Source organism: Aethalodelphis obliquidens, unplaced genomic scaffold (genome assembly GCF_003676395.1).
Source record: "Aethalodelphis obliquidens isolate GAN/ISIS:26980383/991018 unplaced genomic scaffold, ASM367639v1 scaffold9, whole genome shotgun sequence".
Lineage (NCBI taxonomy): Eukaryota > Metazoa > Chordata > Mammalia > Artiodactyla > Delphinidae > Aethalodelphis > Aethalodelphis obliquidens.
Window position 1 is genome coordinate 16,202,540 of NW_020837953.1, and position 22,415 is coordinate 16,224,954.

General features: G+C 53.5%; 2 protein-coding genes across 8 annotated transcripts in view; both read left to right on the top strand.

The window, feature by feature from the left end:
• EIF2B3 (eukaryotic translation initiation factor 2B subunit gamma) overlaps positions 1 to 5,238 on the top strand; it is a 170,626-nt gene extending 165,388 nt beyond the window's left edge. Inside the window, exon 12 of the mRNA XM_027108743.1 lies at positions 5,188 to 5,238. Within this exon, the coding sequence (XP_026964544.1) occupies positions 5,188 to 5,216 (29 nt within the window). The 3' untranslated portion in view covers positions 5,217 to 5,238. The remainder of the gene's footprint in view (positions 1 to 5,187) is intronic.
• Positions 5,239 to 6,137: 899 nt separating this feature from the next.
• PTCH2 (patched 2) lies at positions 6,138 to 21,745 on the top strand. 7 transcript variants are annotated; one of them, XM_027108734.1, is made up of 22 exons: positions 6,138 to 6,242; positions 6,682 to 6,874; positions 13,484 to 13,673; positions 13,781 to 13,850; positions 14,041 to 14,132; positions 14,686 to 14,881; positions 15,482 to 15,603; positions 15,752 to 15,899; positions 15,985 to 16,116; positions 16,199 to 16,354; positions 16,439 to 16,531; positions 16,810 to 16,935; positions 17,029 to 17,147; positions 17,254 to 17,602; positions 17,752 to 18,064; positions 18,156 to 18,298; positions 18,384 to 18,564; positions 18,692 to 18,972; positions 19,062 to 19,199; positions 20,240 to 20,382; positions 20,470 to 20,569; positions 20,943 to 21,745. In XM_027108734.1, the coding sequence occupies exons 1-22, from the start codon at positions 6,171 to 6,173 to the stop codon at positions 21,204 to 21,206; spliced, it is 3,621 nt and encodes a 1,206-aa protein (XP_026964535.1). In that variant the 5' UTR covers positions 6,138 to 6,170; the 3' UTR covers positions 21,207 to 21,745. The 7 variants fall into 7 exon arrangements, 5 of the variants coding, with proteins under 5 accessions (XP_026964535.1, XP_026964537.1, XP_026964539.1 ...); XM_027108736.1 differs by having other exon boundaries at positions 14,686 to 14,794; XM_027108737.1 differs by lacking the exon at positions 6,138 to 6,242 and having other exon boundaries at positions 6,783 to 6,874; positions 13,462 to 13,673.
• Positions 21,746 to 22,415: the final 670 nt, after the last annotated feature.

The window sequence follows — 22,415 nt, forward strand, 5'->3', positions numbered from 1 at the left end:
CTTTATACCCTAGTTACACAGACTCTCCTGCTTCAGATCATTGAGAAGTGACATTTCAGTACTCAGAGCTCTTCTGGATCCCTGTGCACCTTGCCTTCACCACCCCCGCTCCCAAACACACACACTCTGCTCTTGCCTCTCCCTACATTGCTTTTACAGCCTGCAGGTGTTTGGTGGAAGATGAAAGTGGTTCCTGGGGTGAGATTTCACCTCCTAGAATTATCAAAGGAAACGTTTCTCTTGATGTGCTCACTGTGGGTGGCTGTAATTATAAAGAATGATTCGAAATACTGGTTTCTACATTGCTTCAAAAATCTGAAGTCTCTCAAGTTCATTTGAGTGATCTTGCCTGAATCTTAGTTGCTTTTATTGAACTTGTCAGAGACTAGATGAGCATTCCTACCCTGGGGGATCTCCACCTCCGCCAGCCTTCTTGGTTGCTCTAGAGCTCCACATTCCTCCCACTGGTCAGGTCAAGGTTCCTGAAAGTTTGTCCTAATCAGACAGGAGTTGAAATGGCCCAGCAGAGTGGTTGAAACTGATAGGACTGCAGGGGAGGTGGGAATAAAGAGCTGTGGTAGTGCCCAAGATGATCCCCTTTGGAGGTGATATTCAATTTGTGGGGCTCCGATGATGCTAGAGACAGTTCTGGCCTCGATGGAAGAAGACCTGCCCTGTGGAATGTTGTTTGGCTTTGGCCAAATCACTGTCTCTCTCTGTCCCTAAGTTTCTACATCTGCAAAATGGAAAAGTTGGACTGGGTGACTTTTAAGTGACTTTCTCAGGTTTTGTCCCCTCTCAGAGCTTTCTGACCCTTGGGGTCCAGGTGGCCCAAGAGGCCAGAAGACTGCTCCTTGACCGCAGAAAGGGGATAGAGGTGGGTGGATTTGGAGGTAGGGTGGAGTAGGGGCAGAGAAGGGATTGATTAAACTGTCCCAGAGCCTTCCCATACCCCTTTCTGATCTTCCCCACTGAGCTCGTGGAACCCCTGACAGTAAAGTAGAGGAAAAGCCTCTCCTCTACCTTCCCTTGCACAAGCCCACGAGCAGCTCCTGCTCCAAGGAAAGGAGGGAGCTGGAGAAAACACAGGGTGGACTTCCCTGGTGGTGCAGTGGTTAAGAGTCCGCCTGCCAGTGCAGGGGACACGGGTTCGTGCCCTGGTCTGGGAAGATCCCACATGCCGTGGAGCAACTAAGCCCACAAGCCACAACTACTGAGCCCACGTGCCACAATTGCTGAAACCCACGCGCCTAGCGCCCATGCTCCACAACAAAGAGAAGCCACCACAGTGAGAAGCCCGTGCGCCACAATGAAGGGTGGCCCCCACTCGCTGCAACTAGAGAAAGCCAGCGCGCAGCAACGAAGACCCAATGCAGCCAAAAATAAATAAATAAGAGTTTACAAAAGAAAGAAAGAAAAAGAAGACAAGGTAAAAGTCCCCCAGGGGAAGACCTTGCTGAGTCTGAGTCCCAGTTGGGAGCAGCCCCCAGCTCAGGACACTGCTGTTATTGTCTCGAACAATTCCAGAACGGGCTGAGTGCCCAAGGTGCTTTGATTTCTCTTCTCTTTGTTCTGTTTGTCTGCCAGAAGGCAGGGACAGCTTTTGTTTCCTTTTGGCAGCATCTACAGAGGTTTGAAATGTAGTGAGCAACTGCATGTCCACTGGCCAGCTACCTCTCCATGGGTCAGAAGCCAGAAGAGCCAGGCAGGCAAAAGAATTGATAGAATCTGCCCTGCCTCTCTCTCCCAGTGATGCTGCATGAGGGAAGTGGAGGAGAGGGGGAAGGGGGCCTTTAATGCCAAATCAAGGGGGACTCTGGGGAGGTGTTGAGGGTTTGGGGTTTTGGGAGCTTGCCAGATCAGACACAGTTTGATGGCTACTGGTGCAAGAACCCCTCCCCCAGTAACCCATCTCCCCTACCTGCCAGCAAGAGCTCCCTGAGCCTGTAAGGGGATTGACCGCCAAGACTGCCCTCCAAGCTATTTCCAAGGCGAGAGGCTGAACTTCCCAGTTCTTCATCACGTTACTTTTGCTAGCCCACTCCCATCTGCAGTGGAAAGCGTCAGGGAAAACTCCAGCTGGATCCCAAGAGTGATCTAGGGGTCTGCACAGCCTAGTATAGAAGCTGTTCCTATTTCCAGAGAATTGCAAAGAGTAGACTTTTTTTAATCCACAGGCATCCCTACCCCTAAGAAGGTACATAAGCCAGGTCTTGGTATGCTGCTTTTTAAATAGTTAAATGTGTCTGAGGAAGGGGGGGAGGGGTGTGGGGAAGGACCACCCAGACAGAAGGTCTAGAAAGCTCAGCTCTGATGGAGCTGACAGGGAGATAAAGAGGCTGAGCAGGAGAACACATTCTACTAGAGGTCAGGATGACCTGTCTTCAGCCTGAGCCATCTGCCACCACCCAGAAGGCTTGTATCAGGGGCTCTTCTGCCATGGATAAATGGGGAAATTCTGCCTTGATTCTTATCCTCTCTCCTTCCCTCACCATCAAGGTAAAAGGCCATTTTCTGATCTGTGGTTGCAGCCTCTAGCACTAGAGACTTGACAGGTGCTACTGGAATAAATCTGCCTAGAGGGAAGGGGCATACATTCCCAGGCTTGGTCCCTAAACATAATGGGTGGTAGTAGGGGGCTGCTAGGGCATCTGCTTCCCTCCTCCACATCTCAGTGTCATTGACTTTGCCTGGCCCAGGTAACAGAAGCCAGCCCAAAGCATGGTGAGTGAGTAGCTTGGGGAATACCAGGGAAAGAAGGCCTGCCCTGGCTCCTCCCTCATGGACCCTACCCTGATGTGTGTGTGTGTGTGTGTGTGTGGTGGTGGTTTGCTTCACTTTTCCTGGCACTGTTCCTCAGCTATATATATTATCTCATTTAATCCTTAGGGCAATGTCAGAGATTATGTGACTTGCCCAAGATCTCATAGCCAGTAAATGAAAGATCCAGACCTTGAACCATGTCTTCTCCTTTTATTTATTTATTTATTTTGCGGTATGTGGGCCTCTCACTGTTGTCGCCTCTCCCATTGCAGAGCACAGGCTCCGGACGCGCAGGCTCAGCAGCCATGGCTCACGGGCCTAGCCGCTCCGCGGCATGTGGGATCTTCCCAGACCGGGGCACGAACCCGTGTCCCCTATATCAGCAGGCGGATGCTCAACCACTGCACCACCAGGGAAGCCCCGTCTTTTCCTTTTAGATTCTGTCACCCTCCCACCTCTCCCATCCAGATGTTCTCACTTCTGGAAACCTCCCTGAGTATTCCAGCTCACAGTGGTTTCCCATGTGGTCTCTGTGCTCCCTCTTAGGCTGTGAACTTCTAAAAATCAGGTACTCTGCAACCCCAGAGCTTAGCAAAGTGGTGGCTCCGTAAGAGACCTTAAGGAATATTTGTCTCAATCAGTAGTGAGATTTACTCCTTGGCGATAATGAATGATTGCTTTTCTCTTTTTGTTATTCCTTGGAGAATTTCTCTGGTTTGGGCCCAAGACACATAACCAAGGTCCAGTGGAAGTGACTGTGAACCAGGCTATTCCATAGTTGAAGCAGGCTGTTTATAGAGAGAAAAGAGCAGCTTCTTCCCTCCCTGTTCCCTGGGGTCTGTGGCTTTAGCTCACCCTGGCTGAGCTCAGCTGTACTTAGGAACTCAACTTTGTTGGGGAGAAGAAAGGTCACTTTGGAGCTCAGAGCAGTCAGAGGGCACTAGGCCCTGGGTTAGAATTGTTGGAACTGCAGACCAGTTTCTCCCACCCTGGTGTTTGGACTTTACAAGGCAAGAAGTTTTCTCAGCAGGCAGGCCCTGCCCTGAAAGCATCCACAGAAGTGCCAGACTTTACCACAGTTGTTAGCAATGGTGGGCCTGCTGTGGAAACAGTCCCAAGGCCCAGGTGGTTAGCAATCTATTTCTCCATGGACCTTATGTCTGCAAATCTAGCGAGAAGGAAGGAGGCCTCAAGAACTACTTACAGCAAAGCCTCTCTACCTCCAGTCCTGATGACACCCAGCCATACTCATCTTTTGCTATAGCCGCAAGAGCAATCTGGGGGCCCACACAACCTAGTTTAGAGGCTATTTCTATTTCCAGAGAATTGCTGAGGGTACACTTTCTTTATCCACAACAGGACCCTCTTCTCTATGACAGGGAGGAACAAAGTGCTATGCACATATGCTGCTTTTACTGTGTAGTCACTACTTAGCCAACACCATCACATATGTGTTAGTTCCTCCAAGGCATTTTGCTGGATGAATGTACCAATGGAAGTGGCAAACCTGCTAGGTGTTCACCCGCTTGGCCTAAAGTTCCCCTTTCCCCAGAACTGAGGAGAGATCTCCAGGGAGATGATGTTAATTGACACAACTTTTCAAAAAGCAGTTTGGCAATGTGTAGCAGGAGCCATAAAAATGTTCATACTTTTTGACCAAACACCCCGACTTCTGGGAATCTGTCCTAAGGACATTCTCCAAATGATTGATACAAAGACTATGTAGTAACATGAAATGTTTGTGATGTAATCATAAACAAGTCTGGAAGAATTGACCAAGAAATTGGCCAGAGATAATAGTAGTTGTGTTAGAGTAATGAGTTTACTGGAGATTCTTTTTCTCTTTCCCAGACTTTACATGCTAGTATATTGATTTTACCCTCCTCTGCCACTCAGGGTTAATCAGTCAGGAACCTGCAGAAACAGACTCACAGGCCAGACAGTTGATGAAAGTTTAATAAAGGGACTAGTCTCTGTTTCCAAGTCACTTCCAAGACTGGTTTGTGCAACTCTCAAATGACTCACTCAACAATTTTTTTTTTTGCGGTACGCGGGCCTCTCACTGTTGTGGCCCCTCCCATTGCGGAGCACAGGCTCCGGACAGCCGCTCTGCGTGGCATGTGGGATCTTCCCGGACCGGGGCAAGAACTCGTGTCCCTTGCATCGGCAGGCGGACTCTCAACCACTGCGCCACCAGGGAAGCCCCACTCAACAATTATTGAGCACCTACTTACTCTCTAGTGAGGGAGGCAGACTTTCAAGTACATAAATTGTATCACGTGCAATAATAAATATATAAATTGAGTGTTATAAGGCGCACAAAGAAGCAATTATCCGTTAGAAGGGGTGGTGTGACTCAAGGAAGACTTCAAAGGCGGATGGTTGATGCATGTTCAGTTTTGGGTCTTTTTTTTTTTTTTCCAGGCCACGCTGAGAGGCTTACAGTATCTTAGTTCCCCGACCAGGGATTGAACCCGTGCCCTCGGCAGTGAAAGCGTGGAGTCCTAACCACTGGACAGCCAGGGAATTCCCTCATGCTCCATTTTGAAGGCGGCCTGCCAAAACAAGAGGGCCACGTGTAAGAAGGCAGAAATACATGGAATAACATGGTGGCTTTAGGAAATTACATGTGGCTCTGCAGGGCTGTAAGGAACATGGGGTGGGTGTGAAGGAACTATGGGACGGAAGACTTTGATTAGATCCTGCAGGGCCCTGTGCTCCAAGTGGGCTTTGTGTTTTGCAGCTGTCATCAGATTCGCGTTTTAGAGAGATGACTGGCCTCAGTGGAGAGAGTGGACTGACGTGGGAGAGAATGGAGGCAGAGAGTTGTGAAAAGCAGTCTTTGGGTCTTGGTTGGGTCGGCCAGCAGATACCTTTTCTCAGCATTGGTCTCTCCTGACTTAACATTTGGCCAACGCATCGCCTCTCCGGGTTCTCCCTCCCTCCTCCTCCCCGAGGGCAGGCGGGCGGGCGGGGAAGCGAGGAGAGGGGTGGCCCTGCCTGGGTGGTCTCCTGCCCCGCCCCCCGCGGCGCCGTTGCCTAGCAACGGATCCGGCCGCGCAGCTCCGGGTAATTTGCCGGCGACTAAGCCAAAGAGAGGGCGTAGCCCCGGCCTTTCCCTTTTTCTTGGACTACAGACGCCTCCTCGGCACAGCGGTCGCCACCTCGAGCCGCGCCGGGCGTCGCGTAGCTGTTCCTGCACGCGGGAGGCACTCCGGCTCCGCGCCCCGGGCCCGCACCGCCCTGCACTCCTACAGCTCACGAACGCCACTGTACACCCGTACCCGCGGCTAAGCGGCCCCACTGAATTCCGACGCGGGACCTCGCGGTACGCGGGACCAGGCCAGCCTATGGGGGCGCCCAGATAACGCGGGTTGGGGGCGCCCAGGCCCCCCATCCCCGCCAGCATGGCTCGGCCGCCACCCCTTGGGGAGCTGCCCCCGGGCTACACACCCCCAGCTCGATCTGCAGCACCCCAGGTGAGTGGAGGGGAAGCCGGAAGAAGGGGCCGGGTCTAGAGACCCCAGGTCTGTCACTCGGCAAGGTGTGATGTCTCTTAAATGCCATGTGTTATTGGCCCTCGCCCGGGAAGGCTGTGTCGTGTGTCCGTGTCTTCTCCTGCTCTGCCCGGTGGGAGTAGGTGTGTCTATGTCCACCTCTGTCCACCTGAGAACAGGTGTGTGTATATGTATCCTATCTCAGAAAGGAATCTGTGCCTTCCTCAGGTGTATATTGGGTGGGAAGCAGGGAATGGAGTCAAATTTTTTCCAAGTTTGGGCCCGTGTCTGTTTAGGTCCTCTGTCTTGTATCCAGAAACCAAGAAGCTAGAGCTTGGTAGAGGGCGTAATAAGGAGAAAAGGGAAATGTTTCATGTGTTGTTGCAGTAATGCCTGGCTGACCCTTCTCTTTCCATCCCAGATCCTAGCTGGGAGCCTTCAGGCTCCACTCTGGCTTCGTGCTTACTTCCAGGGCCTGCTCTTCTCTCTGGGCTGTGGGATCCAGAGACACTGTGGCAAAGTGCTCTTCCTGGGACTTTTGGCCTTTGGGGCCCTAGCATTGGGTCTCCGCGTGGCCATCATTGAAACAGACCTAGAACAGCTCTGGGTGGAAGGTGAGTTGTGGACACTGGCCATAGCTGCTTGGGTATGGTGAGAACAGGGTGAGGAGCTGGCTACTGAGTTCTAGTGGGCTTTGCGCTGGGTCTGGAGGGGGCACCTGCCTTCCAGAGCCTGGGCGTCTGGGAGCCCTGCTCCCTCTCACATCCATAAATGGACATCTGCAGATGGTGGAACCCTGTGAATGGGTACATGGAACAGTTATCTGTGAGTGCGTGTGTGTTTATTTAGCATTTACTGGCAATCTTTAATATGTATTTGACTGCACTGCAGTGCTTGTAAAGGCAACTAAAACAAGACCCATCTTTCAGTAGCAAGGAAAGTAAAATATATGCTGGGGTATAATATACAATATAATACAAAGCAGAAAATGATAATGTTGTATAAAAGAAGGCAGGGAGAGATCTCATCTAACTAGGAGAATCAGAAAAGTTAGAACTAGAAGGCTGGGGAAACAGTAAATCATCTGGCAGGCCTCCAGGGAGAGGTCCCATACACCGAGGTCCCCTGCAACCATTTAGTGGGAAAGTGGCACAGAATCTGTACTTTGAGGCAACAGCAGAGTCAAATGGAACCAGATCTTCACTTCCTAATGGCAGCATTAGAGTAAAATCATTTCTTATTAATAGTTTTGACATAACTCTCTTTTGCTGGAGCCTGGTATGGCAACCCTTTAACAGAGTCCAACTCCCCTCTGTTCTTTCCTGGGAAATTTACATTTGTGGGCTCTCCCAAACCTCCCCCAGCCCTGGCCCACACCCAAAGGCAGGGCCCAGGTTAGACTCTCACACCCTTGAGTTGTTTTATTTTATTTTATTTTATTTTAAATGTATTTATTTATTTATTTTTGGCTGAGTTGGGTCTTTGTTGCTGCGCGCGGGCTTTCTCTAGTTGTGACGAATGGGGGCTACTCTTCGTTGCGGTGCACGGGCTTCTCATTGCCGTGGCTTCTCTTGTTGTGGAGCACGGGCTCTAGGGGCGCGGGCTTCAGTAGTTGTGGCTCGCAGGCCCAGCCGCTCCGCGGCATGTGGGATCTTCCCGGACCGGGGCACGAACCCGTGTCCCCTGCATCGGCAGGCGTACTCTTAACCACTGCGCCACCAGGGAAGCCCCCCTTGAGTTGTTTTAAATGCTAGCAAGCCCTAGGATCCAGAGCAGATGTTTCTTGGAGCCTGCCTGCCTATTGGGCTCCCACACCCCATCCCCACCCAACCCCCCAGCCCTCTGCAGACCCTCACATATATACACACTCTAGGTCAGCCCTGGGGTCCAGAGCAGATGTTTCTCTGTGCCTGCCTGCCCCCAGCCCCAAGACAAACGTGCGCACACGCACATGCACATAGCCCCACCCACACTGCTGCTGCCTGGGTGGTCCCAAATGACTCTTGGATTTCCTGCCACAGTAGAGGCTGTCTCCCACCTCTTCTTCCTTCTCCATTCCCCAGATCTTCCCAATCTAAACACTGCTTGAACCTCCATGTTTCCTCATCCTTTCTCCTACACTCCAGCACAGGATAGGCTAGATCCCACTGGATTTTTGCTGCTCCTTGTGCGAGGGTGATATAAGAGGGTGGTAATCAATTCCTAGGTCTTTTCTCTTTATGTCAGAATGTCACTCTGGGACTTCCCTGGTGGCGCAGTGGTTAAGAATCCGCCTGCCAACGCAGGAGACACGGGTTCAAGCCCTGGTCTGGGAGGATCCCACATGCCGCGGAGCAACAAGGCCCGTGCACCACAACTACCGAGCCTGTGCTCTAGGGCCCGCGAGCCACAACTACTGAAGCCCTAGAGCCCGTGCTCTGCAACAAGAGAAGCCACTGCTATGAGAAGTGCGCACACCATAACGAAGAGTAGCCCCCGCTCAGCGCAACTAGAGAAAGCCTGTGCACAGCAACAAAGACCCAATGCAGCCAAAAATAAAAATAAATAAATTTATTTTTTAAAAAAAGACATTACTTAAAAACAAAAAAGAATATCACTCTGCCCTGTATTAGCTGGGGCTACGGGTGAGGTGAAAGCAGTTATCTTGACCTGATCTTTTCTCTGTACATCTGTCATTGAGGCTTCTTCCAACAATGCCCTAGGCAGTGAAGACTGAAGGGTATTTTCCATTCCTTTCCTGTTTTGTTAATGCAGAAAGCAAAGAAAGAAGCTAGACATTAGCTATCAGAGTTCTGGACTCTCCAGCTTTGCCGTGGTGAGATTTGGAATGTGACTTCTCCTTCCTGATCAATATTAAAGCTGAAAGACTCAGATAAATTCTCTAAAATAAAAATCACAGGGAATCCCCTGGTGGTCCAGTGGTTAGGACTCTGTGTTCTCACTGCCGAGGGCCCGGGTTTGATCCCTGGTCGGCAAACTAAGATCCCGCAAGCCAGGTGGTGTGGACAAAAAACAGAAGAAAGAAAGGAAGGAAGGAAAGAAAAGAAAAGGAAAATCACAACATGTAGCCCAATTAGTACTTACAGGAACAGTGATAGAGATGGTTTGAAACTGGAGCTGTCCCTGAAGATAAGGAACATACAGCCCTTCTGTCTGGAAGGCAGGGGACAGCCACATATCAATTGGTGGAACCACTATTCACTCAGACACCCAAGGCTGAAACCTTGAGGGTCAGCCTCAGTTCTTCTTGCTCACCTGATTGGTCACTAAACAATTAAAATTCTTCCTTCTCAGTCTCTCTCAGATCCCTCCTTTCCACACTTGCAGCTGTTGCTCTAGTTGAGGCCTGGCAGTACACTCCTGATTGTATCATTTAGCATGCTTTTAGCCACATGAAAGAGAGAGAAAGGGAAAGAGGGAGGAAGGAAGAAGAAGGCTGATTTATTATCCCCCCCAACAAGGAGTCTAGCAGTAGACAGTAGAGAAGTTCCAGCACGGATAATTCAGCAATCTAAGGACATCAGCAAGGACCCAGTTTCCTTCTATCTTTCTCCTCTGCCTTCTGCATGTTGGGCTTTTGTCCTCAGGCTTATCACCTCCTTCTCCCAAGGTGGCTGCTGCAGTGGTAGAAAAGGGAAGTCATCCCTGTCTTGCATCCCTTTTTGAAAGTGAGGAAAAATACACCACCTACCCCTCCCCACCATCCACCCCCACTGACTTCCCATTTGGTTATATACTTTGGCAAGAACTGTGTAGCATCTTATGCCTAAATCCTTCACTTGGCAAAGACGGTGGAATTACTGTGATTGACTTATTAGACTAATCAAGTTTCACCTCCTAAGGCTGGGGAAGGGCCCAGCTGCCCTGAATCATTAGGCCTTTCAGAGGATGGCCCAGGAAATCGAGGTCTATTAAGTGACTCATCTTTCCCCCTCACCTTCAAATCTGCCTCCGCACTGCCCTCCTGTGGTGCTTCTAAATCTGGCCAAGTCAGTCCCTGCTTAGAGCCCTTCCACCACTCTCTACTGGGTTTCGGGGAGTCTCCAAAACCAAGTTCAAGCTCCTTAGCATACTCTAGGCTGCTTATCCAGTTTTGTCTCTGCCTCACTCTTAGCAGCCCAGCAACACAGAGCCTCTTACAGTTACCTGCACACACTTGGTCCAGAACCCCTTTCCCTGATTTCTTTCCCTGGCCAACTCCTGTGCATCATTCACAGCTCAGCTCCAGAATATATCAGGTGATGAAGAAGCCAGGTCATCTCACTTCTCTTCTTAAAACATAACATGGCTCCCATTCCACACAGAGACAGCTTGAGTCCCTACAATAGCTTCCAGGTCCTCACATGTGAAATTTCTGGACCAAAGATTATGAACATTTCTGAGGATCCTAAAACATACTGCAGTATTGCTTTCCCCCAAATATTGTACCAAATTAAACTCCTGCAGTAGGTAAGTTAGAATGCATTCCTGTAAGCCAGCAATGAGTACTACCAATTCTTAAATTTTTGCTAATTTGAAAGATGATAATTCATTGCTATTTTAATTTGCATTTATTGGATTACCTATAAAGTGGACTCTTTTTCCATGCTGGCTAACCGGTTATATTCTCCCTTTTGTAAAGTTTCCCCCCCCCCCCGCCCCAGTTCAGTGGCTTTTATTTATTTATTTAACATCTTTATTGGAGTATAATTGCTTTACAATGGTGTGTTAGTTTCTGCTTTATAACACAGTGAATCAGCTATATATATACATATGTCCCCGTATCTCTTCCCTCTTGCGCCTCCCTCCCACCCTCCCTATCCCCCCCTCTAGGTGGTCACAGAGCACCGAGCTGATCTCCCTGTGCTATGCGGCTGCTTCCCACTAGCTATCTATTTTACGTTTGGTAGTGTATATATGTCCATGCCACTCTCTCACTTCATCCCAGTTTACCCTTCCCCCTCCCCATGTCCTCAAGTCCATTCTCTACATCTGCGTCTTTATTCCTGCGTCTTTATATCCTTCCCCTAAGTTCTTCAGAGCGATTTTTTTTTTTTTAGATCCCATATATATGTGTTAGCATACGGTATTTGTTTTTCTCTTTCTGACTTACTTCACTCTGTATGACAGACTCTAGGTCCATCCACCTCACTACAAATAACTCAATTTCATTTCTTTTTATGGCTGAGTGATACTCCATTGTATATATGCGCCCCTTTTGTAAAGTTTTCAACAAATGTGATGATTTTGACGTCTCCTTCCCCTGTTCCCCCTGCTTCTTCCCCACTCACTTACAGTCTCTTTTTCTCTCCAGTTCTTTCTCATTTTTCCATCATATCATTTCTCTCCCAGCAGCCATTGAATAATAACTCCATATCTGTACCTACTGTGTTCTGGACAACTTCCTAAGTACTTTGCTCACATTGATTCTAATTCTACCAAGGTAGGCATTTCTCCATTTCACAGATGAGAACATTGAGGGTCAGAGAGACTAAGTAACCTACTCAAGCACAGACCAAGCATCAGAGCCAAGACCCAAAGCCAGGTCTGTCCAGAGCCTTTGTGCCCCCCCCCCCGCCCCATCTCTTCTTGCCTCACAATACATCCTAGTGCATCTGTCCTCCTATCTGTCATCATCATTGTCATCGAAGACTTATCTTTTTCTCTTCCTCATTTTCTTTGAGGATTCCTTATTCTCTTTGATGCCGTATTTTTATTTTTTTTTTTTTTTTTTTTGGCCACGCAACGTGGCTTGCAGGGATCTTAGATCCCTGACCAGGGATCGAACCCATGCCCTCGGCAGTGAGAGTGCAGAGTCTCAACCACTGGACCTCCAGGGAATTCCCTTGATGCTGTATTTTAAATTGTGCTTGTCTCTTTCTCTTGCTTTCTTATTAGCTCTGTCCGGGTTCCTTCTTTCTCCCATGCCTCCTTCCCCTCAGCAAACTCACTCACTGTGAGGAGCCTATCTCTGCCCTCCCCTCCTGTCCCTCCTTGTGGCAGCTCTGGCCCAAGCCTGATGAAATAAACACTGCAGCACGGACCTACTGCAGAGGAGTGGGGAGTCAGGAAAGGAAGAAAAAGAGTAGGTGGAATTGCCAGCAGAGAAGGCAGGATGATGGCTGTGTGAGACTGTTGTGGGGATGGGAGGTGTGAGCATATGGGTGAATCTGTGATGGGGAGTTACCAAGGGTTTGGGGCTCGCATGAGTGAGGGGATTGTGTGGGTTTGGAAAAGAGATTGGGGAGCATGATAATCCCAGGTGGGGCTGGAGTCTCAGAGAAGCAATCCGTTGGGCCCCAAGGGTGGCAGTGACCTACAGGAAGACGCCCCAGATGGGTTGAAGCAAGATTATGGGTCTAAGACCAGGCCAAGTCCACAAAGCCTCCGGGGTGGTTTGGCCCTGGCCCTCACCTCCCCCAAACCACAGTCAGGTCATAGCATCCCTCACAGCATCCCCACCTCCCCAGATCCCAGGTACAGAGCTGGCCTCCATGGCCAGTGCAATGCAGGACTTGATCAAGGAGATGAAGGCAGGCCTGGCGCTGGGACTCCCTGTTGTCTGAACAGAGAGACTGGTGAAAGGGATCTTTTTCCCCAGGCCCGCTTTGATGTCACCTCTGCCAGGATCCAGGAGTGCTTCCATGAGTGGAAGCAGTATGTTGGCAGCATCACACTGAAAGACCGTCTGACCCTCCCCTGCACCTGTGCCACCACAGAGCCATTATTGCCAGGCACACCCCACCCCTTTGCAGAGCAGTTTGCAAAAAAGTGTCTGTCCACTGCCTGGGACAACCTGAACTAGGAACCAGCCCCAGCGCTAGACCTGTTCTTTTAGGAGACCCTCCAAGGGCAGCCTCCCTATTGGCCCCTCTGTCCCTCCTTCTCCTCCCCACCAGAGTAGAGAGGGACTGAGTGAGGGCTCCCTTACCAGGACACCCCCAGAACCCCACCCTGGCCCAGCTCATGTTGATCTCTCGTTTTAAAGTTATTTGCTCCAAACCCAGCCAGCCGGGTTCATGCTTAAACCTTAGGTCCCACAAGAATTCCACAGAGCCACACAGCTGGACCTCTGCACTCCAGATTCCAAGCAGAGGGCCGGGAGCCTGGGGGTCAGCATGGCCATCAGGGAGAAGCTTCCCCCACTTGTCCTGGGAGGCCTCTGTGGGTTAGGGTCCCATGTCCCCCAGAGCTCTGATCCACTGAGGCTCTTTCCCCCCAGCTTTCTCTCTCTGCTCTGGCAGCGGGCAGCCGGGTGAGCCAAGAGCTGCAATACACCAAGGAGAAGCTGGGGGAGGAGGCTGCGTACACCTCCCAGATGTTGATACAGACCCCGCGCCAGGAGGGGGAGAACGTCCTCACACCTGAGGCACTTGGCCTCCACCTCCAGGCAGCCCTCACCGCCAGTAAAGTGCAAGTATCACTCTATGGAAAGTGAGTCTGGCTGAGCCCCTGAGCAGCTGGGGGTGAGAGGTGCTGCAGCAGGGCTGGAGCGGGAATCCCCCTCTTCTGCTGATGTCCTGTGCCCCTGGCTATTGCAGGTCCTGGGATTTGAACAAAATCTGCTACAAGTCAGGAGTTCCCCTAATTGAAAATGGAATGATTGAGCGGGTGAGTATCCTGAGCTGTTCTCTGAGACTAGGTAGAGGTGGAGCCTTTTCCGCAGTAAGGGAGGGCTTGGAGAGACGGGGAAGGGGGAGGTGGCGTCGGGAGGTGGGGGCATTGCAGAGGGCATCCTACAAAGGTCATGGAGAAAAGAGCCCAGGGACAGGACTGATATGGCCTGGGATGTCCCTGGCAGATGATTGAGAAGCTGTTTCCCTGCGTGATCCTCACCCCCCTCGACTGCTTCTGGGAAGGAGCCAAACTCCAAGGGGGCTCTGCCTACTTGCCGTGAGTGCTGCCACAGCTGCTCCCAGGGCCCTGCTTCATCCCCTGCCAGGAACTCCCCAGCAGAAAGGAGGGTGGGAGTAAAGATGATGATCAAAAGCTCACCCAGGGCCTAATTACCTCCCAGGCCAGGGTCAGCTCACCGGCAGCCTCAGGGCTCTAGGACGGAAAAGATCCCCAGAAAGACTTTGCCAGGGAGACTTAACTAGGTGTCAGCTCAGCTGTGACCCAGGCCAGAAAGAAGACCTGTTATAAGCAGGTGACTGTATGGTTATGTATTAGATCCAAGGATAGACGGTTTGGGAAGGAATGCAGTGGGGCTTTTCTGGGCCTTTTCATTGTGTTAAGTACCATCTGTCTTGAGGTCCATCTCAGCCCTGGTATCTGTCCACAGCTCACTGCAGCAGCCTGCTGGACTGAGCCTTGCCCACCCTCCACACAGAGGGACAGATGAGCAGCTAGGAGGAGGGTGGGCTACTACATGGGTCCCATCGCAGTGGTTTGGAGGGTGGGCATTGATCCTTGATCCTCACCAACTGTGAGCTCTCCCCTGCAGGGGCCGCCCCGACATCCAGTGGACCAACCTGGATCCAGAGCAGCTGCTGGAGGAGCTGGGCCCCTTTGCCTCCCTTGAGAGCTTCCGGGAGCTGCTAGACAAGGCACAGGTGGGCCAGGCCTACGTGGGGCGGCCCTGTCTGCACCCTGACGACCTCCACTGCCCTTCTAGTGCCCCTAACCATCACAGCAGGCAGGTGGGTTCCAGCCAGGTCTGCCAGGGACAGGTTATTTTCCTTCCCTTTCCCCTCATATGTTCCCCTGTTCTAGGAGAGAGCAGACTGCTCTGTGCTCTGCCCCCCATTTCCTGGACGTTGTTACCCTGGCCCCACTGTGCTAGACACCTAGAGGGTTCCATTCCTATTCAGCTCTGCTAAAGAACCCTCAAGTGGCCTATGAATCCCTTTGTCCTTTTCTAAGCCCAGAAAGGCTGGACTTCATCAAAATACACGTTTACAGGGAAACAGGACAAATTAGCTAAGCACGAGTATCATACCTAATTTCCTGAGTGTCTCTGTGGCCCTGTGTACGTGCACCTTTTTCCAAAACCACCAAAGTTATGCCAGCTCCTCTCCGCAGCCTGTCTCTAGGCCTCTGCTCCCTCTTGTGGCCTCCTCTCTGCAGGACACTAGCTGCTCCCTTACAGAGTAGGCAAGAGGCTCAGCAGAACAGTTTTCTGCACTCCAGGTCCACAGAGCTCCGTGGCAAGCATGGTTCCTGGAGGTTCCAGCCCAGAGACACCCAGTTATCCAAAACCAGGGCCTTGAGTAATGAGCCCCTCCGCTGTCCCCCTCCAGGCTCCCAATGTGGCTCAGGAGTTGAGCGGGGGCTGCCATGGCTTCTCCCACAAGTTCATGCACTGGCAGGAGGAACTTCTGCTGGGAGGCATGGCCAGAGACCCCCAAGGACAGCTGCTGAGGTAGGGCCTCCCCTGGGAGTTGGTAAGGGCACCCCAGGTATGGGGAGCCACACCCTGATGCCAGGCAACTCTGGCAAAAGCCCCTTGCACACCCCCTCCTGAGTGTTCAGACCAGCTCTGACCCCTACTTCTCCTATACCCCAACCAGGGCAGAGGCCCTGCAGAGCACCTTCCTGCTGATGAGTCCCCGCCAGCTCTACGAGCACTTCCGGGGCGACTACCAGACACACGACATCGGCTGGAGCGAGGAGCAGGCCGGCACGGTGCTGCAGGCCTGGCAGCGGCGCTTCGTGCAGGTCGGCGTGGAGGCGTGGAGGTGGCGAGCGCGGCGCCCTGAGGCCGCTGCCACCTCCTGCCCCTCACACCGCCCTGTCTCTCCAGCTGGCGCAGGAGGCCCTGCCTGGGAACGCGTCCCAGCAGATCCACGCCTTCTCCTCCACCACCCTGGATGACATCCTGCACGCCTTCTCTGAAGTCAGCGCTGCCCGCGTGGTGGGAGGCTACCTGCTCATGGTGGGTCCTCCTGGCACCTTGTCCCCCACCACCGGCCCCCACCCTGGGAGGCCCTATCCAAGACTGCCCTCTCTCCCCACAGCTGGCCTACGCCTGCGTGACAATGCTGCGGTGGGACTGTGCTCAGTCCCAGGGTGCTGTGGGCCTCGCCGGGGTGCTGCTGGTGGCCCTAGCGGTGGCCTCGGGCCTCGGGCTCTGCGCCCTGCTCGGCATCGCCTTCAATGCCGCCACTACCCAGGTACATCAAGACTGCGGGGCAGCCTTGGGGGCCGATGGCCCAGGCTGCCCGGTTCCTCCAGCTGCCCACCCCGTGCCCCTCCAGGTGCTGCCCTTCTTGGCACTGGGCATTGGCGTGGATGACATATTCCTGCTGGCACATGCCTTCACAGAGGCTCCACCTGGCACCCCTCTCCAGGTGAGGCCTCGTCCTCCAGCCTGGGCTCATCTGAGGCAGTGCTGCATAGGGGCTCAGAGCCTCTTGGTTTGAGTGACCTTGGGCTGGTAATTAACCTCTCTGTGCCTCGTTTCCTCATCCGTAAACAGGGGTAATGATAGTGCTTGTGTCGTAAGGGTTGTAGTGAGGATCGGTGAGGTAATTCAAGTTGAGTACTTAGAACAGTACGATAAATATTAACTGCTATGAGGCTCCTTTCCCCCCCCTCTGCCGTCCTTCACGCTGCCTTGTCCTGACAGGAGCGCACAGGTGAGTGTCTGCAGCGCACAGGCACCAGCGTTGCACTCACGTCCATCAACAACATGGTCGCCTTCTTCATGGCTGCCCTAGTTCCCATCCCTGCACTGCGGGCCTTCTCCTTGCAGGTGAGGCCTCACAGACGGGGCCCGGGCTCAGGGTGAGCATGGAGCCGGAGCAGGCTTCATCCAGGCTTTGTGCCCCTCCTGTCCATCCCGCAGGCAGCAGTAGTGGTTGGCTGCAACTTTGCAGCCGTGATGCTTGTCTTCCCAGCGGTCCTCAGCCTGGACCTGCACCGGCGCCACTGCCAGCGCCTCGATGTGCTCTGCTGCTTCTCTAGGTATCCCTAACCCACCAGACCATCCTTCCTTGGCCCCATCCCGTCCTGTCCCTTCAGCAGCATTTCCAGGCACAGACCCATCACCCTCTCTCTCTGCCTCTTCCAGCCCCTGCTCTGCTCGGGTGATTCAGATTCTGCCCCAGGAGCTGGGGGATAGGACAGTACCAGTGGGCATTGCTCACCTGACTGCCACTGTTCAGGCATTTGCGCACTGTGAAGCCAGCAGCCAGCATGTGGTCACCATCCTGCCTCCCCAAGCCCACCTGGTGCCCCCACCTTCTGACCCACTGGCCTCTGAGCTCTTCAGCCCAGGAGGGTCAACACGGGACCTTCTAGGCCAGGAGGAGGGGACAAGGCAGAAGGCAGCCTGCAAGTCCCTGCCCTGCGCCCGCTGGAATCTTGCCCATTTCGCCCGCTCTCAGTTTGCACCCTTGCTGCTCCAGTCCCACACCAAGGTAAGCCTCCAGGCCCAGGCAGGTCAAGGTGAGACACAGCAGAGGCTTCTTAGGTATCTCTGGGCCCCAAGAAGGGACGAGGGCTTAGCCCAGCATCTGAGGGCCCAAGGGTATCCCTGGGCCCCCAACTTAGTTGCCGTTTCCCACAGGCCATGGTGCTGGTACTTTTTGGGGCTCTTCTGGGCCTGAGCCTCTATGGATCGACCTTGGTGCAGGATGGGCTGGCCCTGACAGATGTGGTGCCGCGGGGCACCAAGGAGCATGCCTTCCTGAGCGCCCAGCTCAGGTACTTCTCTCTGTACGAGGTGGCCCTGGTGACCCAGGGTGGCTTTGACTACGCCCACTCCCAACGCGCCCTCTTTGATCTGCACCAGCGCTTCAGTTCCCTCAAGGCAGTGCTGCCCCCACCGGCCACGCAGGCACCCCGCACCTGGCTGCACTATTACCGCAACTGGCTACAGGGTGAGAGGCAAGGAGACCGGCAGGGAGGGCTGCGGCCAGCAGGAGCTCCCAGAGCTCCAGGCCAACCGGACCCCACCCTGTTTTCTCCCAGGAATCCAGGCTGCGTTTGACCAGGACTGGGCTTCTGGGCGCATCACCCACCACTCATACCGCAATGGCTCTGAGGATGGGGCCCTAGCCTACAAGCTGCTCATCCAGACCGGGAATGCCCAGGAGCCTCTTGATTTCAGCCAGGTTAGGAGAGGACTGGAAGGGTCAGGGAGCACCCTGGGGCTCCAGGCCCCATGGGCCCAGCCTTCAGCTCTCTCTGCCTCTGCAGCTGACCACAAGGAAGCTGGTGGACAAGGACGGGCTGATTCCACCTGAGCTCTTCTACGTGGGGCTGACCGTGTGGGTGAGCAGTGACCCTCTGGGTCTGGCAGCCTCACAAGCCAACTTCTACCCCCCACCTCCCGAGTGGCTGCATGACAAGTACGACACCACCGGGGAGAACCTTCGCAGTGAGTCCCAGGGAAGCCCTCAGAGCCTAGGCCTGGGCCCACACGGGCCCTACCCTAAGGCCCTGCCCACTGCTCCCGGTGCTTACTGGCCACCCCTCCCTCTCCCTCCGTCCCCTCCCCTCCACAGTCCCGGCGGCCCAGCCCCTGGAGTTTGCCCAGTTCCCCTTTCTACTGCACGGACTCCAGAAGACTGCAGACTTCGTGGAGACCATTGAGGGGGCCCGGGCAGCGTGTGCCGAGGCAGGCCAGGCTGGGGTGCGCGCCTACCCCAGCGGCTCCCCCTTCCTCTTCTGGGAGCAGTATCTGGGCCTGCGGCGCTGCTTCCTGCTGGCAGTCTGCATCCTGCTGGTGTGCACTTTCCTCGTCTGCGCCCTGCTGCTGCTCAACCCCTGGGCAGCTTCCCTCATAGTGAGTCCTTGCAGGGGTGGGGCTGGAGAGACCCATAGCTCCCCACCCTGCCCTGCCCAGGAGCCCTGGGTGAGCCCTGCCCTCCCCAGGTACTGGTCCTGGCAGTGATGACCGTGGAGCTCTTTGGCATCATGGGTTTCCTGGGCATCAAGCTGAGCGCCATCCCCGTGGTGATCCTTGTGGCGTCTGTAGGCATTGGTGTCGAGTTCACGGTCCATGTGGCTCTGGTGAGCACAGGCACTAGGGGAGGGGTGGGCCAGCTGATTTGGTATTCAACAAATATTGATCAAGCACCTACTGTGTGCTAGGTGCTATTTAAGAACTGAGGAGATAAGAGCAGTACAGACAGGCTTTACCCTCAAAGAGCATAGAGATAAGCAATAAACATGTAAACAAACAAATAAATAAGCAGCCATTTCAGTAGAGAGGAGGGACAAAGGCCTGACCAGAAAGGGGGGAGGACAGAATGGAAGGTGAGAAAAGGAGAACCAACAATTCTTTTGGATGGATTTACAGTGAAGAGGATCAGAGAAATGGGGTGGTAGCTGGATGGCAAGATCCCACCAAGACAGAGAGATTAGAACAGAGGCAGGCAGGCCTCTCTCACAGCCTCATGGTCTCTGGCAGGGGAGGAGTGTGGGTGGGGTGGGGGGCGTGGACCAGCTGGCAGCTCCGGCACAGACCTGGCCAGACCCCGCAAACAGCTCCCTTCTTTCTTCCCCCATAAAAGCCTTATTATTTTTCCGCTTATAAGAATAATATATACTCCTTGGGAGACAAAAAATGTCAGCATGCTGGAAAGTACCAAGAAAGAATTAGAAATCTTCTGAAATGCCACCCCTAGAAGTTATCACTTTGGTGTCCATCCTTCTAGACCAGGGGTTAGCAAACTTTTTTCTGTAAAGGACCAGATAGTAAATATTTTAGGCTTGGCAGGCCATATCGTCTCTGTGGCAACTCTACCGGGGTAGCCCAAAAGCATCCATAGATACTATGTGCACGAATGGGTGTGGCTGTGTTTCAACAAAACTTTATTTACAAAAAAACGTGGGACAGACTGTAGTTTGCCAGCCTATTCTAGACATCCCTGTGTCTCACTCATCTATACAGTGTTACCTATATGGACTCGTGCTTGCGTCCTGGGCAGCTCCCAGGGACTCGGTTCACCTGGCCTTCTGTGGGCCAAGGCATGGGTGAGCCCTGGGGACACAGATGAGCTGGCCGTGGTTGGCCAAGGAGCAGCTCCAGGACCACTTTATTCCCTTAGGGCTTCCTGACCTCCCAGGGTAGCCGGAACCTCCGGGCTGCCCGGGCCCTAGAGCACACATTGGCCCCGGTGACCGATGGGGCCGTCTCCACATTGCTGGGTCTGCTTATGCTTGCTGGTTCCAACTTTGACTTCATTGTAAGGTAGGGGAGGGCTTGGGGCAAGGAGGCAGGGCTGGCCTGCACTGGCTGCAGGACCTGCCCAGACTGACCGGCCTCACACCCCCCCAGGTACTTCTTCGTGGTGCTGACAGTACTCACACTCCTAGGCCTCCTCCATGGGCTTGTGCTGCTGCCTGTGCTGCTGTCCATCCTGGGCCCCCCACCAGAGGTGACCACCCTCCTTCTGCTCCCAGCCCAGGGGACGGGGTGGGACAGAGCCAGGGCAAAATGCCCTCAGCGGCCAACAGACAGGGCTCAACTCACAGGGACCCCTCCCCATAAGTACCACCAACTGAAGGTGGCAGCCTCCCCCTTTGCCCAGACATCATGTCCCTACCCCTCAGCCCTCCTGACTTCTTCATTGGACCCACCTTAGCCATTTAGGTGCAGGGTTTGCCCCAGACCTCGACATCCTGTCCCTTGTCAGCTCTCATATCCTGCTGGAAGCCACCAAAGACCCCAGCTTCCCAACCAGGGAGGTGCTGAAGGGGGCTGCGTCCCCAGTAGCCCCTGGGCTCACTGGGGCTGGTGTCTCCCCCAAGGTGGTACAGATGTACAAGGAGAGCCCGGAGGTCCTGAGCCCACCAGCTGCACAAGGAGGAGGGCTCAGGTGGGGGGTAGCCCCCACCCTTCCCCAGAGCTTTGCCAGAGTGACTACCTCCATGACCGTGGCCCTCCGCCCACCCCCACTGCCTGGTGCCTACATCCACCCGGCCTCTGAAGAGCCTACTTGGTCCCCTGCTGCCACACCAGCTGCCAGTGGCTCCAGCAACCTCAGTTCTAGGGGACCATGTCCAGCCACCTGATGAAAGAGCAGCTGAAGCGTGGAGACCCTGTTCAGGCCACATGAAGGCACTGGGAAGCCATGGGGGGTTATTGAATGCAGGGCGGACTCCTGGAGAGCCCTGCTGCTGCTCCTGTCTGCCTCCATCTCCTCCCCGACCCAGCCATCACAGACCTCCCTGAGAGCCACACTAAGCCACCACCCTCTAGGCTGTGAGCAGCCTTGCACACCCGGGTGCTCCATGCCTGTGCCCATGACTGGGTGGGGTGAAAGCCAGCAAGCACTTCAGGCTGCAGTGCAGCCCTGTCCCCCCTCCCACCCCGCCCTGCTGCCCCCAGCAGACCAAGCCTGAGGGATCCTCTAGCACCCTTCTCCAGTCCTGGTGCCCCACTGCTTGCTGACTTCTGGGTAGGCTCTCTGTATCCCTGCCCACCTCTTACCACATAAATTATTTATATGGAGACGTTTATTTTTGTAGTTTGTATAGATGTTAGCTATGCTGAAAGTTGTATTTTTAAAAGTGAAATATATTCTATATGAACTCATCTCAAATGACTTTGGCGCTTTGTTTTCAGATAGAGCTGTGAGTTTGCAAGTGGAGGCATCGGGGCAGGTCGTGGGGCTACCCTAGTCCTTGGTGTGTTTTTTCACCTGGCACGTGAAGATGATGTTCAGCCAATGTGTTGGTCATATACATGGTAACAGGGTCTGGCTGAAGTGCTTAGTACACAAAGCGATACAAATGTTTTTGATGTCAAAAAACCCCACCGTGTGGCTTTCAGAGCCATCATAAGCCAGCCTTGTGCACCTCTCCAGACTCATCACCCACCTTCCTTTGTGAGCGGCATGGGGGGATGGGCAGAGGGACACAGCCAGGCAACAGGTGAGAGGAGAAGTGGAAGCAGATCAAGAAAGCGTCTGAGGGAATTCCCTGGCGGTCCAGTGCTTAAGACTTGGGCACTCTCATTGCTGGCCCAGGCCTGGGTTAGATCCCTGGTTGAGGAACTAAGATCCCACAAGCCATGCAGCCAAAATAAAGAAAAAAGAAGAAGAAGGTGGCCGATTGAAACACAGATGGGAATAGCAGGGAGGTATTTTAGGAGTTTTGTGCCCAGACCAACCTCCAAGGCAGAGGCCTCTGCAAGTCAGCAGTCAGCTTGGCGCCCCAGAGGCATCTTTGGCCAGACAGCTAGGGGATCAGTAGGGGCACTGCTGAAATTGAGGTTGCATT

Excerpts from the sequence above, each read along its gene's own strand:
- PTCH2 (XM_027108734.1), top strand. The coding sequence starts at position 6,171 with ATGGCTCGGCCGCCACCCCTTGGGGAGCTGCCCCCGGGCTACACACCC. Across the intron at positions 14,882-15,481 it reads CTAACCATCACAGCAGGCAG|GCTCCCAATGTGGCTCAGGA; the intron begins GTGGGTTCCAGC and ends GTCCCCCTCCAG. Across the intron at positions 16,355-16,438 it reads TCAATGCCGCCACTACCCAG|GTGCTGCCCTTCTTGGCACT; the intron begins GTACATCAAGAC and ends GTGCCCCTCCAG.